The sequence below is a fragment of the Heloderma suspectum genome, chromosome 4 (genome assembly GCF_057233095.1).
Source record: "Heloderma suspectum isolate Gila_16-S chromosome 4, 16-S_ref, whole genome shotgun sequence".
Classification (NCBI taxonomy): Eukaryota; Metazoa; Chordata; class Lepidosauria; order Squamata; family Helodermatidae; genus Heloderma; species Heloderma suspectum.
The window spans coordinates 62786576-62807003 of NC_139461.1; the positions used below are offsets into that span (position 1 = coordinate 62786576).

Here is a 20428-nt window from a genome sequence, read left to right on the forward strand (position 1 = left end):
ACTCTGGGTGGTCCTGTCTTTGAAGGTTCAGTAGGTGGAATCCAGAGAGAAGGTCTTTTTAGTTGTGGCACCCCTCCTGTGGAATGTTCTCCAAGAAAATTCATTTGGTGCCCACTCTGATATCTTTTTAGTGCCAGCCAAAGACATTGTTATTCACCTAAATCTTTCTAAATATTGCTTAAACTGATTCTAATTCTACTGCTGTAATGTTTTTAATGCTCTGCTGTTTTTAAACAGTTCATTGAACTGTTAGTTTAATTATTTAATTTTGATTAATTTATATTTTTGTAAGCATTATAAACCTGAGGAGTGGAATATAAATCCTCCAAATAAATGAATATGCTACTCTGTAGTGCCTCTAGCCCATGCCGTGTTGTAGCCAATTATGTTAACTGAGCCTTAGTTCTAAGACGGAGATGTGGCACTTTTCATTTCTAGATTTATTCAGTCAGTCCCAAACCAGATGTGCACGTTTTTATTAAATGGACATGTTAGTCCATTAGGCTATAAAGCAGGGTGGGGGTGGGGAAAGTCACGCTCAACTAAAACTGTAACCTTATACTGACTTACCTGGGAATGAGACTCAGGACTTACATTTCTGTAGAACTGCACAGAATTGCACTGTAAACAGAGCATGTAGGGAGAAGAGCAAAGCTCACACCCCTCACCTGCTACACTCTTGCTGATTAAGCCATTTTCTCCATGACAGGTCATCAGCACTTTTACTTTTCCCCTTTTTGCTTCATACTTTCACAAGCAATAGACATGGAAAGAATTTGGAACACATGAATAGCAATTTAAAAGGGGGGCTTTGAAACCCCGTAACTTTAAAAATTCACAAATGATTTTCATCAAACCAACAGAGGCAGACACCAACAATTTCCTGTAATTTTTGGCTTAAATTAAATTGGTAAAAAAAGGAAGTGAAAGTATGTTTTGGGTCAGCACAAACAGAATCAGAATATGAAGACTCTTAATTCTGGGGTCTCCAACATGGTGCCTATGGGCACCAATGCACCAACACACACTTCTCTTGATACCTACCAAGCTCCCTGCTCTCCTGTTTTTTTATGTTATTTTAACGATTTTTTAAAAAAAATTAAAATATAACTGGGAAGCTCACACGCTACAAAGAATAGTGTCGGCCTCTATTGCCACCTTTATTTCCAAGAATGCCTCTGGGCCCATGTTTCTGAGTCTCCAACAGTTTGCTTTCTGTGAAATGAGTGCTGGGGCAGAAAACTGTGGGTTCAAAAGAGTGCTTTTGTGTTTTGGAGGTTAAATCCCACTTCAGCATTATACTTATCTTTTTTGGGCAAGTTGCTTTTCTCTTATTCTTGGCAGTTTGCCTTCTGGGAAATGGGTGTTTTGTGAATGGGCAAGCCACTTTGTGAGACTACACACAACAATACCTCAATATTCCAAATGTGTTCACTGACCCAAAAAGCTTAAGAGACCCTTGCTCTAATTTAAAGCCAACTTCATGTGACCAAATTGTTTTCCGAGTTATTTTGTATGTTCCTTCCTGAGGTTTGAGTCCAAATGGAATAATGTGAATCGATATTTTGCCATTCATTCCATTTCCTCCCTATCCCCCACACAACCAAATATTTGTTTCTCATATGAGTGCTTTTAAATAGCAACTCTGAAGTTTGGTCTGTATGTAATATCTCAATAACAGAAATGTATATTTACAATTTAAATTTAGAACAGTTAAATTTGTATTAATTTTATCAACACACAATCCTAGCTACATACTTAGACATTCTGCAGTGTGATGGAAGGAAACTTAGCTTTTATTTCTTTTCATACAGTAAGAACTAGAACCATCAATAAAATTGTGCAAGGCAGTTCTGATGATGTGTGATCTATCACCATATTGCATTCACTGATTAATCCAGAACAGGCCACATCTGGAAACAGAATAATGTGATAGCAAGAGCTTTGGTGTCTCCCATCACTACCACCCCAGCCTCCCAAGAGAATACAGTGAATTAAGGGTGCTGATGTGCACACAAATGCACGCATGTGTATGTATGTAGTTCCTAACCTATGCATGGCTACAGGATTTGTTTGCCAAAGGCATCAATGAAATAATTAAGACCTTCAGCCACTACATACATCACAACTTCCTTGGTCTAGTGGAATATTTGAACAAGGTAAACTAGGCAGTCAAATGATTGACAAAGTCACTATATCTGACTAGCAAAATGAGCAGCTTGTGAACCCAGAGTGAAATATTAATGGAACAAAGATCTAGTCCCTAAGAATATAAAACTACCATTGGAGCAATTTAGATTGGTGGTCCTACAGAACATATTTCAGTTCAATTTATACAAAACACACATATCTTTTATACTCCTAGGCAAAACATTTTAACTCATACAAACTCCCATGGCCTGCTATCTCTATTTCTGAAAGCAAGTCTCTGCGTACACACAAAAGTTTACATGACTACAAGAAGGTTTTATTCCCATGAGTCTCTACCCTAGAACAACTCAACTTCTAAGGGCTTGGAATATAACAGCAAGAATAGGTTCAAAGCAACTAATAGGACATGCCACATTCTGCGTGGTAGCATCCTTTTCAATTATTACTCACAAACAGGAAATGTTTGCTACATTTACAGAACTCAAAGATGGTCTGCAACTCTGTAAACATTATTCCCTACGAAAGTGCTGCATCACAAACAAAGTAAAGGTCAGATCAGTCACCCTACTCATTACATCTATATTGCAGATTTTTTTTTCTATTTTGATGTAAAAGATTAAGGCAACCCCAGCCATTGCCCAAATCTTGATCTTGACCATAGCTACTTTATTTTAAGCAGATATTACTGTCCATTCTAGAGAGAAGGGTAAAAACAGAAAACAAAACCAGCTCAGTTTTGTACTAGTGTCAAGGAAAGGTCTGTTATTGTTGTTATTGTTGTTGATGATGATGATAACAACAACATCAATAAGGGTTTAACACTGTGACTTTGGCATTCTTGCTACTCTTGGAGGACAAGAGGCACAGAAGGCAAATGAATAATTTATCTTGCCCAAGATAAACCTGTTCTATCCCCAAACCCAGTAATTGGTCTCACCATTTATCTTGTGCTAAAAATATTATTTATCTGAAGCATTTCTGCCCCACTCTCCAGCCAAAAAAGGCTTCCAGAGTAGCTTACAAAGATCAATAATAAGACAGACCCTGCCTTTAGGCTTATAATCTAAAAGACACACACAAAAAGGAGAAAGGAATGGGAAGTGGGGAAAAAGCTAAGTCAGGCATCAGTGTTTAAAATTACAGTTCTTAAAACAATCAGCTAGAATGCAAGCAGTTCAAGGAGAAGAGGAACCAAATGTTGGTGGTCTCCCAGCAGAGCCAATGGAATGACTGCTGAAGTCCAGCAAAGAAGAAATACTCTCAGATTCACAGCTGTCTTGTTCTATTGTAAACCTGAATTTTCAAGGGAACATCTGACTATTCCTTCCCCTCCACTTTTCCTTGGATTTCCAGGATGAGACAATTATTCAATTACTGATCACAAATTACGTTTTGAAAGAGTAACAAGTTCACAAAAACAGTAAGAAAGAAATATCATTTGGTGGCAAGCATATATGGTTCTGACTTAATTCTGTTTAGAACCAAATCATTTTGTTGAATACACTAATGCATCTAAATACCTTAGTTCTCTATGATAGAGCTGCCACAAACAAAGGAGATAGCCATGTAGCCACAAATACACAAAAGTGTCAATACAAAATTGTTTTAACTGAAAATGATCTGAAGACAATTACATTTTCAACAAAATGTTACCTACCTGAAGGACAGGCACTTTTTGTGGTGTGTTCTGTGGTGACTGGTGAAGCTGCGCCCAAGGCTGATGGTGAGGATGCGGTGGTGGTGAAGACTGATGATGAATGCCCGGATGAGGCTGCATGGGAGGACAAGTTGGCATTTGCTGCTGAAAAGATGATTGACTGGGATGCTGCTGACCAGATATTAATCGTTCTTGTATTGCTTGTGGATCAGCAAGGCCAACACCTGGACAGCCGTTTGGTCTCATGTGACCACTCATTTCCCGTGGCGCTGAAGACATACCCATGAATGGCCGATTCTGTTGTATATTCCGAGGGCCCATACTCCTCTGTCCCATTCCCATGGCACCAGGTGGCTGATGAGATGGCTGAGGATGGGGCATATTTGGGTAACTGCCAACTTCCATTGGTATTCCAGCACTACCAGGTCTAACCTGTGGAGGAGGGGTACCTGCTGGATTACTCAATGCTTTCATCGGTGACATGGGAGGTGGAGAAGCATAAGTTCCCTGAGGCTGTGAAGGGTGCATAGTTTGTGTATTCATTTGGTTAAGTGAGCCACTAGGGTGAAGGGGCTGCTGGTGCATTAGTCCTTGACCACTATTAGATGGAAACCCTACGGCATTTGGGTACCTTGGTACCGACTGATTCATTGGAGTGTTATTTGTAAGGCCTAAATTCTGATTCATACCTGTATTGTTTACTAATCCCTGATTTAGGTTACTGTAAGGATAACGAGAATACTGCCCTGAGTTGTTTATAGTAGGTGAAGATACTGTCTGGCCCCGGGAACTAAAATTAAGTGTTTGCGGCCTAACAGCACCCTGCTGAGGAGGGTTAGGGGAGTATCTGGGACTGTGGGCTACCGATTCTCCATGGAGAGCAGTGGGGGGATGGTGGTGAAATTGCTGCACTGAGTGTCGTAAGGAAGGCCCTATGCTTGGATTCTGTTGGGGCACATGAGACATGTGGCCAGGTCCTGAGGTGGCAATGAAAGGATTTCCCTGATTAAGACCTTCCTGGCTTTGAGAAAACTGGTTTATCCTCTGCTGTTGTGGCTGACCATGCTGCTGCATTGAAAAGTCACCACGAGCCATATAATTTCCCATCTGCTGCATATGCTGAGGATGTCCCTGTCCAGGTGGTCCTGATGGCGTTGGTTGCGGTGGCTGAGCAGGTGGGGGTGGCTGCTGCTGGTATGGTGCTCTTATCTGATCTGGCACTTGAACTGCCCTTGGCCCCCACATAGAACTACCATCTACAAAGGGCTGTCCATGCCTTTCATTCTGCATACCAGGGTAGACTCCCATCTGACTACCAGTACCCCCACCATGAGGAACTGCAGGATTATGATATTGTGAGTGAGGAGATGCTATACCATTCCCAGGGGCATTACTCATCATTCTGTTGGGCTGATCCATCAGATGCAATTTCTGTTGTTCATACTGATTATAGTGATCAAAGTGGGTCAACTTTGCTTGATTTTGACTGGTTGGAGGATGGTGAAGGGGTGACTGTAACGAGGCAAATCCTTGATCAATAGGCATTTGTTGCCCCATAGGGTTTACTGGGTTTTCAGGGTATCCGCATTCCCCCAAGCCCTCCAGTCCTTCACTGAAAATATTCCCATCTTCTCCAAACAGACTCATCATTCCTGGATCTGCCATCTTTGCTCCAGCACGCAGCTTCTCAGAGCTACAACTAGAATACTAGTTCGTGCTTCACCTCGCTGAGGTGTTTGTCTCCAAAGCCTTTAATCCTCAACTAATCGCCTTCATGTCATTCCATATTTCCTTAATTCTTTTGGACCACGGTGTGTCAGGCAAATTCTTGTTATCAGTCCTTAAAAAAAAGGAATAAAAAATTAGGTTTAAAGTACAAATGCAAGCTGCAGTTGAACATACCAGATATTTCCCCTATGCTAAATGAAAGCTTTTGAAATCTTGAGCTTTTAATATTTCATTTTAAGTAAAACTCATAGGCAGCTTTATTATGATAAGAACGTAGAAAGCCAGGAAACAGTAACCTTAAATTAATCCATTCGCTATACTTCCTTGTGTTCATTCCTGGATAGAACAGAACAAAAGAACACAACAGGCAGCTGAAGCAGCTGCCACAGCAGGCAGTCATATGTATGAATATAGCCAAGCAGCCCATCTGCTGAACTAAAACCCTGAAAATGCTCTAGTTACCAACAGCATGTCTTTAACCTTATTCTCCTGAGCAGAGTAATCAGACAGATGAGTGAGCAAACAGTAGCAAGGGCAACAACACACAAAGTCACTGATATGCCTAGTTCTTAAAGTTAGTTTCTTCTTGTATTAACCAAATCATTATGCATTAAAATAAAATGTAAGGTACACTTGATATGCAGTGAAGTTGCAAAGTGGATATTGACTTATGTAATGCAACTCTAAAGCTTAATGCTTGACATTTTCATAGTGCTTTCGAGTGTTTCACGTACATTATCGCAAGGAACATACTTACAAACCTATAAAGGTAAGTCAGTATTATTATCCCCCACACTGCAGATCAGGGGAGGGGAGTGAGGCATGACAGAGGCAAGTTTCATGACAGAGGCAAGTTTCAAACTGGGGCTTCTTTATTCACAGCTCAGCCTCTTAGCCACCAGCTTTGAAGAAAAATTTCACCTAGGTATGCTGAGAAGAACTACTCCACGCTATTTGATTAAAGAGAATTGTCAAGATCACAGAATGCTAGATGAAACATATACAATAAATATGCTTTTAAAAAGAGGGGATAGGGAAGCAGGTATCCAGTAATTGCAGGCAAGATGATTCTACAGAAGCTTTTTAATGCAAATCTTAATCTGTGAGCACTCTGGTAAAAGTGGGGTAATTACTAGTAGCCAGGTAGTTTTATTTAGAACAAATAAGCCTGCTTCATTCTTGGTACTATTATCAGGTTTGCAGCAGATGCTGAACCTTGATTAAATCAAGATTTCTGGTCCAGTTCAACATGAGACTAAGTCAGCCTTTCCCAGCCTGGTGCCTAACAGGCTGGAGATGATGGGTGTTGCAGTCTGACATAACTGGAAGACACCAGGTTGGGGGAGGCTGGACTAAAACTAAACACAGGTTTTCTATGGCTGTGTCAGCTCGTTTATTACCACAGTGACAGCTAGTTCTAAGAAAGTCGTTTACATTGGCTAAAGAACCACCACAAAAACAGGCAATCCACTGACTGAAAACGCTCCATTTGAATACACACTAAAAACAACCAACAAAATTAAAAGCAACGTCATTCCAGATGCTCATCCAGGCACTGATATGTCTTTCTTCCAACTGCTGTTTGAAGTTTTTGCTGGGATCTCAGGCAGATTAGGGAAGGATACCTCTAGTTTCAGTCTATCAGTTCCAGATTCCCAGCACTCATGACCATCTTGCAGGTGTCACATGATTTCTCTCCCACAACCCCCTGAACAACGTCTTAGATAACCTAGATTTTGTATTAAACAAGTCACTGACGTGGTTCACATGATCAACACTACCCAATGTGGCTTGTTTAAGCCATGGTGAGCCGCAGCACATGCCGAGACGACATGACAAGCCATGGCTTGAATATTCAAAATGGCCACCGGCACACATTAATACACCCTTCATGGATCACTGCCTTGTTGTGGCAAAGGGGCTTGCGTAACTCAGTGAAGCCATAAGCTATGTCGTGCAGGGCCACCCAAGACGGACAGGTCATGGCAGAGAGTTCTGACAAAATGTGGTCCACTGGAGAAGGAAATGGCAACCCACTCCACTATTCTTGCCAAGAAAACCCCATGGAACGTATCACAAGGCTAAAAGAGATGACGAAGAATGAGAAGATGAGAACCTCAGGTCGGAAGGTGTCCAATAAATTACTGGGGAAGAGCAGAGGGAATTTCCAAGTAGTGCCAGAAAGAGTGAAGCGGCTGGGCCAAAGCCGAAAGGACACTCAGCTGTGGATGTGTCTGGTGGTGAAAAGAAAATCTGATGCTGTAAAGAACAATATTGTTTAGGAACCTGGAATGTAAGATTAATGAATCAAGGTAAGCTGGAGGTGGTCAAACATGAGATGGCAAGATTGAACATCGACGTCTTGGGAATCAGCAAACTAAAATGGACAAGCACGGGCAAATTTAATTCAGGTGACCATCATATCTACTACTGTGGGCAAGCATCCCATAGAAGAAATGGAGTAGCACTCATAGTCAACAAAAGGGTGGGAAAAGCAGTACTGGGGTACAATCTCAAAAACAACAGAATGATCTCAGTACGAATCCAAGGCAAACCATTCCACATCACAGTAATTCAAGTCTATGACCCAACCACAGAGGCCGAAGAAGATGAGGTTGATCGGTTCTGTGAAGACCTACAACACCTTCTAGAAATAACACCAAAAAAAGAGGTCCTCTTCATCATAGGGGATTGGAATGCTAAAGTAGGAAGTCAAGAAATCCCCGGGATAACAGGCAAGCATGGCCTTGGTGTACAAAATGAAGCAGGACAAAGGCTAATAGAGTTTTGCCAAGAGAACACGCTGATCATAGCAAACACTCTTTTCCAACAGCATAAGAGGCGACTCTACACATGGACATCACCAGATGGTCAATATCGAAATCAGATTGATTCTGTCCTTTGCAGCCAAAGATGGAGAAGTTCTATACAGTCAGTAAAAACAAGACCTGGAGCTGACTGTGGCTCAGATCATGAGCTGCTTCTTGCAAAATTTCGGCTTAAATTGAAAAACGTAGGGAAAACCACTAAACCATTCAGGTATGACCGCAATCATATCCATTATGAATATACAGTGGAGGTGAGGAATAGATTTCAGGGATTAGACCTGATAGACAGAGTGCCTGAGGAACTATGGACGGAGGTCCGGAACATTGTTCAGGAGGCAGCAAATAAATCCATCCCCAAGAAAAAGAAATGCAAGAAAGCCAAGTGGCTGTCTGAGGAGGCTTTACAAGTAGCTGAGGAAAGAAGGGAAGCGAAAAGCAAGGAAGAAAGGGGAAGATGTATCCAACTGAATGCAAAGTTCCAGAGAAAAGCAAGGAGAGACAAGAAGGCCTTCTTAAATGAACAATGCAAAGAAATAGAGAACAATAGAATGGGAAAGGCTAGAGATCTCTTCAAGAAAATCGGAGATATCACGGGAACATTTTGTGCAAAGACAGGCATGACAAAGGACAAAGAAGGCAGGGACCTAACAGAAGCAGATGAGATTAAGAAGAGGTGGAAAGAATGCACAGAAGAACTATACAGGAAAGATCTTAATGTCCCTGATAGCCACGATAGTGTGGTCACTGAACTTGAGCCGGACATCCTAGAGAGTGAAGTCAAGTGGGCCTTAGGAAGCATTACTAACAACAAAGCTAGCGGAGATGACAGTATTCCAGCTGAGCTATTTAAAATCCTAAAAGATGATGCTGTTAAAGTGCTGCACTCAATATGCCAACAAATCTGGAACACTCAACAGTGGCCACAAGACTGAAAAGGTCAGTTTACATTCCAATTCCAAAGAAGGGCAACACCAAAGAGTGTTCAAACTACTGTACAATTGTGCTCATTTCACATGCCAGCAAGGTGATCCTCAAAATCCTACAAGCTAGGCTTCAGCAGTATGCGAACCGAGAACTACCGGAAGTACAAGCGGGGTTTCGAAGAGGCAGAGGAACTAGAGATCAAATGTGAAAGGTTGCCTGCACTCATAAAGCCCACTGGCAGGTATCCCTTTCTTCTCATCCATGTGGGAACAAATGATACCGCCAAGTGAAACTACGAAGAGATCACGTCAGACTTTGAAGCTTTGGGAAGGAAACTCCAGAACTTTGGGGCCCAGATAGTTTTCTCATCCATCCTTCCGGTAGTTAGAAGAGGGATAGAAAGGGAACGAAAAATACTCCGGGTGAATGACTGGCTACAAAGGTGGTGCTGACGAGAGAGATTTGGATTCTGGGACCACGGGCTATACTTCCTGGAAGATGGGCTGTTGGCTAGGGACGGGTTGCACCTCACAAAGGATGGGAAGAATGTGTTAGGCCACAGCATGAAGAACTTCATCAGGAGGGCTTTAAACTGAATCCTATAGGGAAGGGAGATGTAATGTTGGGGGTAACAATGGACGTAGGCTCACGCACTGCAACGGAGAGAACAGCTCTGATAGCACCCAATAATAGTCTTCAGACACATGTAGGAAGAAAGCCAGACTATGAAGCACATGGTCTTCGATGTCTGTATACTAATGCCCAGACAATGGGAAACAAACAGAACGAACTTGAACTCTTAATACAAGAGGGAAATTACGACCTGATAGGTATAACTGAGACTTGGTGGGATGACTCTCATGACTGGAATACAGCAATTGAAGGATATAACTTGTTCAAAAAGAACAGGAGGAACAGAAACGGAGGTGGGGTTGCACTGTATGTGAAAAAATACGTATCTCTGCACAGAAATACAGGAGGAGGAGCTTGGTAGCCCCATCGAGAGCATCTGGGTTGAAATAAGTGGAGCAAAGAATAAAAGGAACCTGGTGGTCGGAGTCTACTACCGGCCACCCAATCAAGGAGAAGACAAGGATGAAACTTTTGAAAAGCAAATATCCAATGTTTTAAGGAAGCATGATGTAGTAGTAATGGGGGACTTCAATTTCCCCAATATTTGTTGGGAGACAAATTCTGCAAACCAGGGCCCCTCCGGGAAATTCCTGACTTGTGTGGCGGAGAACTTCCTCCTACAGAAAGTAGAGAAAGGAACTAGAGGATCGGCTATCCTTGACTTGATCCTAACCAACAGAGATGACTTAGTGGATAAAGTAGCAGTTACAGGAACTCTGGGGGAAAGCGACCATGTTGTACTTGAGTTCTTGGTTCTAAGGGAAGCAAAAGCCGAGTGTAGTCAAACGTGCACCCTGGATTTTAGGAAAGCTGATTTTAATAAACTCAGAACAATGAACAGTAAGGTCCCATGGCAAGCGATGCTAACGAGAAAAGGAGTCCAAGATGGGTGGGAGCTTTTAAAAAAGGAAATTCTCAAGGCACAATCACAAGCAATTCCAACAAGAAAAAAGGTGGAAGACAACAGAAGAAGCCAATGTGGCTTCACAAAAAGCTTAGGGTGACCTGAAAACAAAAAAGGACACATTTGGAAGTGGAAAGAAGGCCAAGTAACAAAGGAAGAGTACAGGCAGATAGCACAGAATTGCAGGGATGGCGTCAGGAAGGCTAAAGCTGAGAATGAGCTGAGGTTAGCAAGGGATGCTAAAAACAACAAAAAAGCTTTCTTCAACTACGTGCATAGTAAAAGGCAGAGGAAAGAAATGGTTGTTCAGCTATTAAATAAGGATGGCAAAACGATAACAGATGACAAAGAAAAGGCAGAGGTGCTCAATTCCTACTCTGGCTCAGTCTTCTCCCAAAAGAGGGTCTATGACCCCCCTGGCAAAGGCGAAGTACAGGCTGAAGGGGCAGGATTGCAGCTTGAGATCGATAGGCATATGGTCAAGGAACACCATTTGAATGAGTTCAAATCTCCAGGGCCAGATGAACTGCATCCTAGAGTAATAAAGGAACTGGCAGAAGAACTCTCAGAACCGCTGTCTACTCTCTTTGAGAAATCATGGAGGATGGGGGAAGTGCCAGATGACTGGAGGAGGGCTATCGTTGTCCCTATCTTCAAAAAGAGTAAAAAGGAGGAACCTGGGAACTACAGACCAGTCAGTCTGACATCAATCCCTGGGAAAATTCTGGAGCAGATGATCAAGCAATCCACCTGGAAGCACCTTGACAACAATGCCATGATTACTCGAAGCCAACATGGATTTGTCAAAAACAAGTCCTGCCAGACAAATCTGATCTCATTTTTTGATCAAGTAACCTCCCTTGTGGACTGTGGGAATGCTGTAGACATCATATACCTCGACTTCAGCAAAGCTTTCAACAAAGTGCCCCATGATATCCTGATGAGCAAACTAGCTCAAAGTGGGCTAGATGAAACAACGATCCGGTGGATCCACAGTTGGCTACAGAATCGGACTCAAAGAGTGCTTCTCAATGGGACCTTCTCAAACTGGGGAGAGGTAACGAGTGGGGTACCGCAGGGCTCAGTCCTGGGCCCAGTGCTCTTCAACATTTTTATTAATGACTTGGAGGAGGAGGTGCAGGGAATGCTGATCAAATTTGCAGATGACACAAAATTGGGCAGGGTAGCTAATACTTTGGAAGACAGAAACAAAATTCAAAGTGATCTGGATAGACTGGAGCGCTGGGCAGAAAACAACAGAATGGCATTTAATAGGGACAAATGCCAAGTTCTGCACCTAGGAAAAAGAAACCAAATGCACAGTTACAAGATGGGGGATACGTGGCTCAACCACACTACTAGCGAGAAGGATCTTGGAATTGTTGTCGATCACAAGCTGAATATGAGCCAACAATGTGATGTGGCTGCAAAAAAGGCAAATGCTCTTTTGGGCTGCATTCATAGAAGCATAGCTTCCAAATCCTGGGAAGTACTAGTTCCCCTCTACTCAGCACTGGTTAGGCCTCATCTGGAGTACTGTGTCCAGTTCTGGGCACCACACTTTCAGAAGGATGCAGACAAACTGGAGAGGGTTCAGAGGAGGGCAACAAAGATGATCAGGGGACTGGAAACAAAGCCCTATGAAGAGAGACTGAAAGAACTGGGCATGTTCAGCCTTGAGAAGGGAAGACTGAGGGGAGATATGATAGCACTCTTCAAGTACTTGAAAGGTTGTCACAGAGAGGAAACCCAGGATCTCTTCTTCATCATCCCAGAGTGCAGGACATGGAATCATGGGCTCGAGTTACAGGAAGCCAGATTCCAGCTGAACATCAGGAAAAACATCCTGACTGTTAGAGCAATACTACAATGGAACCAATTACCTGGGGAGGGGATGGGCTCTCCCACACTGGAGGCCTACAAGACGAGGCTGGACAGCCATTTGTCAGGGATGCTCTGACTTGGATTCCTGCACTGAGCAGGGGGTTGGACTCGATGGCCTTGTAGGCCCCTTCCAACCCTACTATTCTATGATGCTACTATTCTATGATTCTTTGAAATCGCCAACTTTTCCTGGATCATGCAGAAAGCAAGAGAATTCCAGAAAAACGTCTATTTCTGCTTCACTGACTACGCTAAAGCCTTTGATTGTGTGGATCACAACAAACTCTGGCAAATTCGTAAAGAGATGGGAGTACCAGACCACCTTACCTGTCTCCTGAGAAACCTGTACGAGGCTCAAGAAGCAACAGTAAGAACCAGACAGGGAACAACCGATTGGTTCAAAATTGGGAAAGGAGTACGACAAGACTGCATATTGTCGCCCTGCTTATTTAACTTATATGCAGAGTCATCATGAGAAACGCCGGGTTGGATGAATCACAGGTCGGAATTAAGATTGCCGGGAGAATTATCAACAACCTCAGATATGCGGATGATACCACCCTAATGGCAGAAAGCAAAGAGGATCTCAAGAGCCTCTTGTTGAGGATGAAAGAGGAGAGTGCAAAAGCTGGTTTGAAACTCAACATTAAAAAAACTAAGATCATGGCATCTGGCCCCATCACTTCCTGGCATATGGAAGGGGAAGAGATGGAAGCAGTGACAGATTTTATTTTCTTGGGCTCCAAGATCACCGCAGACGGTGACTGTAGCCATGAAATTAAAAGACGCTTGCTCCTTGGGAGGAAAGCTATGGCAAACCTAGACAGCATAGTAAGAAGCAGAGACATCACCTTGCCGACAAAGGTCCGTCTAATCAAAGCTATGGTTTTCCCAGTAGTAATGTATGACTGTGAGAGCTGGACTATAAGGAAGGCTGAGCGCTGAAGAATTGATGCTTTCGAACTGTGGTGCTGGAGAAAACTCTTACGAGTCCCCTGGACTGCAAGGAGGTCAAATCAGTCCATCCTAAAGGAAATCAACCCTGAGTGCTCATTGGAAGGACAGATGCTGAAGCTGAAGCTCAAATATTTTGGCCACCTAATGCGAAGAGAAAACTCTCTGGAAAAGACCCTGATGCTGGGAAAGACTGAAGGCAAAAGGAGAAGGGGACAGCAGAGAATGAGATGGCTAGATAGCATCACTGATGCAATGAATATGGACTTGAGCACGCTCCGGGAGACAGCAGAGGACAGGAAGGCCTGGCGTGCTATGGTCCATGGGGTCACGAAGAGTCGGGACACGACTTAACAACAACACATTAATACGCCATGGTGGGCTGTTCGATCATGCGAACTGGTCCACCATCTCTCAGCATCAGCCCCATTTCTGTAAAATGGAGATAATGAAATATCTTATAAGATTGTTTTAAGGTTTACTGAGATAATATATGTGAATCACCTTACATACTCAAATTGTGCACTATATAAATGCTAAGTATATCATATCTGCCCCTTTACCTTATCTACAAGGATGGCCAAGAAAGCAAATGGGATGGTTACATGGTAAAAGCCCCCTGCCCTTGCCAAAAAGTAATGGGAGCTATCTAAAAAAATATCATGCAAACTCAAAAATGAAAGGACTGATAGTTAGCACATGCAAGTTGTCTCCAAGAACCATCCCTGGCAACTGAGCACTTGTTCTCATCACCTCATGTAAAAAAGAGGTTGGAGCACCTTCTCTAGGAGAAAACCACAAATTTGGCAGACTGCGTGAATATATCAGTTTACTATATGGTTGAGAGCAGTTGCAACACAGAATGTTAGGGTGTATGTTGAGGAAAAAAAGAAAGGGAAAATGGAAGACAGGGGGAGCCAATTATGGGTTGGAGAGAAATGAGTGTCTTCAGATTAAAGAAGAAAAAGAAAACTCCATTTCCTGTGCTGCATGGGACTTTAGGGGGAAGGGAAGGGGGGGAACAAAGACACCCTTTCCATTTCCCCATCTTCAGAGCCACTACCTATGCTTTATAGTAGCTTTCCCCAGACCCTCCAGATGTGTTGACTATAAATCCCATCACACCAACTAGCTGGGGAAATGGGATTTTTAGACCAACACATCTGAAGACTGAATTGTATAGCAACAAAATGTTCAGGTTGAGGGTGGGTAGCCAGCCCAGACTTGAGCTCTCTAGTGCTATATAGCACAGCAGGGGAGGCTTCCTTTTCCCCTTCTCCCATTCTCAACTCATCAGCCCAAGTCCTGAACAGCAATATGTGGCACCTGTTCAGGGCTCTGGCTAACCTAGAACAAAAGCACTTCTAGGGGGGTGAGGATACACTGCAACATTTCATTTCATGTCTCACCTGTATAGAAATAATACTGAATACTTACAAGATTATAAGGACCATTGAGATAATGAAAACAGTCCAAAGTGCTATATAAAAGTTAATTAAGCTTCATGAAATTCACTATCATATGTTATGGAAAGCCACCAGCTTAAATGGCTTTTAAAAAGGCAAACTCATGGATTATAGACATTGATCGACCTATTAGCCATGATAGCTAAATGGAACCTCTAGAGGAAAGAAATTAACAGCACAGGATGAGTGTTGTCTTCATGACCTGCTCTTCTAGAAAGAGTAAGCTGGAGTAGATATTTCTTACCTACCTCTCTTTAAAATATAGGCCTAAAGCAGGTGACAAATTAAAAAAAACAAAAGAATCGAATAGAATCGAATCCAACACAAACTGTAACAAAATATTACACCAACTCCAATTTAAAGATAACAGACTATACCAAATGCTTTCAGAAACAGGAAAGCCTGCACAAACTTTTTTGTAAGGAAGCCAAAGTTTGAACCAAGTGTCCCTCCCAGGGGATGGAATTCCATCACTGTATTGAACTTGTATTAGTTGTGTATCAATGCACCATATTCCAAACCTCTGAAAAATCTCCTCTAGTGGTTGCACATCGATACTGAACAGGATGGGAGATAAAACTGAGCTCTGTTGAATTCTACAGGATATCTCCCTTCAATAACCTCCTAGACAGAAGGGACAGAACCAACCTGATCCATAATTCCTAGTACAACCAGACAGCTCAATATATGGAATTACAACGCATCAACATGTACCATTTTTATCAGGTAGAGAATATTTGTTTCTTGAGTCCTCACATCTGTTTATGTTTATATACCTTTGGTTTATAGATTTTGAAAAATCTTATCTCCAGTGCTTAGAGATGTAAAGCCTACAGACATTTTGAAGCTATTGGGAAAAACCAGTTTTTTTCCTGGTTTGGGAAAAATGGAAATTTGGGGGAAAATAAGCAATACTTATTTTTTTTAGCACTCTTTACAGATGTAAAGTCACTTTGTTGCTTTAGGACAACTTTCCCCAACCTGGTGCCCTCCAGATATTTTGGACATCAGCTCCAGCCTCAGGCAGGGCGGCCAATGGTCAGGAATGCTGGCCATTGCGGTCCAAAATACCTGTAGGCACCAGGTTCAGGAAGATTGCTTTGGGAATTAAAACCATCTTTATACTTCTAAAGTTATATTACATATAACTTGATTTGCTCATAAAATTATCGTTATATTTGAAAACTTTAAAAAGTGAACTCAGTTAATAAATTTGTAATTAATGTCTGAATAAACTATACTTTTAAATTTTAATATCCCAAACTGATAATTTTATGAGCAAACCAAGCTATACATAACCATAACATATATTAGGTTCCTAGTTTATGTCTGACCAGAGGGAACTTCAGCAAGTAGTCCCTGAAGTATCTGGATCATCCTGGATGCCAAAAGAAGCAGGAAGAATGGGAGGCAGAGCAGCACAAGTCCAGAAAATCAGGGCTCTGTAGAACAAAACCCAAACTGTCAGGAATTCACATTCTCTTCCATATTATGATATGGTGACTCTATTCACATGTTGGGAAACCAAGCAGGACTTGGAGCATCCCAAAATGTTTATCAGTAAAAGATACATTGGAGCAATAATTTCAGTAAGAAATGGAAGAAATAACTATGCTGAAAATCTTACAGAGAGGATTAAAAAACATTTCCCCGCATGGCTTCATTATTTCCAGACATTTTACATCTCTAGTCTTTCTATAAAAGTCTTATTACATTGTTTTTAGAAATTGGGGGGTGGGGGGCAGCTTGGTAACAATATGTAAACATCCTACTCCAAAGTAAGTAACTGCTTCCATTTTGACAGCTGCCAAAATAGTAGTGGTTACAGCATTACGGGGGGGAGGGCTCAGGCACTCTTCAAAACAGGTGCAGGGGACGCAGGCAAGTGGGGATCCCTAGCAGGGCACCCCCAAGGTTCAAGGCACTGAACCCTGGGGACAACCTTGCCAGGGAGGTGATCTACACCCTGTTTCCCCATCTCTTAACTGTTCAAGGCTGTCAAAACAGCCTCGATACAGTGTAGCTTTGAGTGACTGCTTGTATGTTTCACAAGGAAGGGAGCAGCCAAGGCAAGCCCCAATATTTTTTTATACCTGTAGTTGTACACTTCTGCAACTGCGAACAACCAAAATTTTAAAAAAAATTAAATAGAAGACAATGGAGGATGGTTGCTCCGATTTTAGTGGGGCTGTGATCCATTCTGGGTTTCAGACAGAACTCTGAAGGAGCTATCCAAGGTACTGAACCTATTGGGGCGGTTATGGTTCAGCACCACGGATAGCTCCTTCAGAGTTCTGGGTGGTTCTGACTGAAACGCAGAATGGATTTACAGCCCACCAAAATTGGAGCTACCAGCCTCCACTGATAAAGGGGCCATTTGCAATTTGCACACATAAAATGGAGCTAGGAAAATGTGAAAAAAATTTTCCCAAACCAATTTTTGTGGGAGAAAAGAAAAATAATTTCTGAAAGGAGGGAAGTGATTGGGGGTTGGCGGGAGCTGGTAGGGGCAGTGGCAGCCCCTCCGAAGTGCCATTTGGACACTCTGGAGGGGCTGCACTGGCACAGGGAAAGGTGCACTGGGAAAAAGGGCTCCAAACACAACTGCAGTAGGGACAGGGGGCTTGACAACAGACAAGACTGGCTCTGCTGCCAAGTCCCCTGGGATGCCAGGTGGTGCCAGCTGAAGGACTGAGGCGGAAGGGGGGAAAACAAGTGACACACTGTGGATGGTGCACCCGATCATTTGTCTGTTGTTTGCAAAACAACCCCCAGTGAGTAGCTTGTCAATCTTGATGGTCTAGTGTATTGTGTGAATGCGTCCTTTATGTGGCAAACCCCACTCCTGTTTGTACACTTCTGTTCCACTGTTTCCTACAGGAAACACATAAAATTTGGGAAAGATAATGTGTTAACACCAATGTTTATACATCTGGAAGTCCTGATTGGGCCAGATACATATACACATATTTTTAAAGACACATGAATGTCTTCCATACCATTTGCAGGACAAAACCCCCGCAAGTACACTGTTCCATGCAGCAGTGGCATGTGCTGCATAAAGCTGGAGTTGTCTTAAGTAGATCCATACTTTTAAAGAGCATGTAACTTGAGTTTCATGGACACTAATTGTCTCCAATGAACCATTTTTAAAAAGTGTCTGTATTGAAGAGATATAGAGTTGAACCTAGTGTTACACTAGCAGAAAAAGTACAGGATGTAGCATTGTTCCACTGCCAGTTGCGCACCCACTAGTAGGACAACTAGCACTACCAACACCTAGCCTAATAAAGTTGTAATGAGTTGTGGAACAGCTACTGGAACCAGAATAGAAGTATCAACAGATTTGACACTTGCACAAGGATGAAAACAGGTTTCCACAAGTGGTAAAAGCTTTGGGCTAGTGGAATGACACCCCTGGATACAACCCTTAAATTATTTAGAAGTACAACCTGTACAATTAACTATTGTACAGGCTACTAAGCAGACTATTAACAGCAAAATATCTTAAGCAGCAGTCTCCCAAAATTATTATCCTCCCCAAAGTGCACTACAATACAACTTATGTTTTAATTTGCTATGGAAGGAGGCAGGTGGAAGCTGACTTCCCCTACTCCTCTCCCTGTGAGCCCTCCCTCAAGAACTGGGAGGGATCACATAAAATTGAGAAGGGGGACCTCATAATTCTTGTAGGTATATATTCTTTACCTGTGGAGTGTTGTTGAGCCACAATGACTTATGTGCAACTACATTTTTCACTGGAAAAGGAAAGCTCTCAATTAATACATGATTTTGTTTTAATCTTGGAGATGGTATCATGCTTAATACCTGCCACCAAATATTTTATTTGTACAGGTTCCTTGGGGCACATTTGACTCCCAAACTAGATCGATACAGTCAATTTTTCTATCAATGCAAGAATATCTATCTATCTATCTATCTATCTATCTATCTATCTATCATTGGAATGCTTGTAAATAATGACAGCTCAATAATACAATTCCCTTACATATTTTAAGTTTAAGGGAAAAATGAAGGAAATGAAAACTGTTAACATGCTAATTTTGGCATGCCCAAAGAACTGTGCATATGAGATAATATAATTTTATTCATTTTAGAAATGTTTACCCTACTCTTCAAGTTGAAATGACACCACCACCACCACCTAGGATAGTCAATTGAAAAAAGGTAATTACAACTTTGAAACTACCTAATTTAAATTGTATTATGTTACTAATTTTATAGGGGGGAAAGTATTTTTAGAAACTGATTTTTCACAGAAAAGATAGTAGTGGAAATGTTTCTGTCCAACATCACTGATCCCCATTCCACAAGCAGCATACTGCTTACAAGTTTTGACATCTGAGTCAAATTATCCAATTTATGTCCCGTAGTCAGAAAGCATTCCACTAGCATTGTAAATAAGATTGCAAGGGATCCCCCACTCCACTCACCTCAGTTCTGCTCCCCACACCAGCCCTCCCTGCATCCTTCATATGCCCTCCATGCATTTTTCACAGATATGAAATAGCCTAGCCTGCTACAGCGCTTCACTGAAAGACTTTGCCTTCAGGCCTCATAATGCATAGAAAGGGTGATGGTGGTGGCAGCCCGGCCTGGTGTGGTCTGTACTTCCAAGTTGAGGATAGAAGGCACAGAGTGATCACGACACGGTTGTTGTCCTGCTGAGGCAGACCATGAAACACCAGCTCTGCCTTGATCTCTCTGTGCCTTCTAGCCTCATCCTTCTAGCCACTGCTGTCCTACTCTCTCCATGCAGAAGACAAACGGTGGTTGTAAGGTAAGGTTCTACAGCGCAAGGTTCTGCAGCAGCTTGGCCCCACTCCATCTGGGCTAGCAGCTGACCAATAACCCCACTGCACACTCTGCAATGAAGACGCAGAAATGAAAAAAGCTGCAACTCTTCCTAACCAACTCAGATCTCACCACAGTCATTCATGTTCTAACATCAAGGTTAGATTACCGTAACATACTCTACATAAGCATGCCCTTGAAAAGCATTCGGAAACTTCAACCTGTGGACATTGTTGCCACAAGGTTGTTGACTAGGGTTAGGCCTTCAGAACATAGTACTACCATCTTTTTCAATTTGTACTGGTTACCTATTTGTTTCCAGGCTCAATTCAAGGTGCTGGTTTTAACCTTTAAATCCTTAAATGGGCTGAAACCTTAGGGATCGCCTTCATCCATATGTACCTTCCCACATGTTCTGTTCAATATCTGATGCCTTGCTCTAGTTACCATTGTTAAGTAAGATATGGTGGGCAGCTATTAGAAG

The 20428-nt window shown here is 42.3% G+C and overlaps 1 protein-coding gene across 5 annotated transcripts in view; it reads right to left on the reverse strand.

Annotated features, from left to right (window-relative positions):
* The window catches only part of CHD7 (chromodomain helicase DNA binding protein 7), a 207232-nt gene that overhangs the window by 145565 nt on the left and 41239 nt on the right, over positions 1–20428 (reverse strand). For 4 of the 5 annotated variants that reach the window (XM_084849455.1, XM_084849451.1, XM_084849452.1 and 1 more), the window contains exon 3: positions 3809–5648. In XM_084849455.1, coding sequence (XP_084705581.1) covers positions 3809–5473 — 1665 coding nt within the window. In that variant the 5' untranslated portion in view covers positions 5474–5648. The remainder of the gene's footprint in view (positions 1–3808; positions 5649–20428) is intronic. The other variant, XM_084849457.1, reaches the window with a different exon arrangement.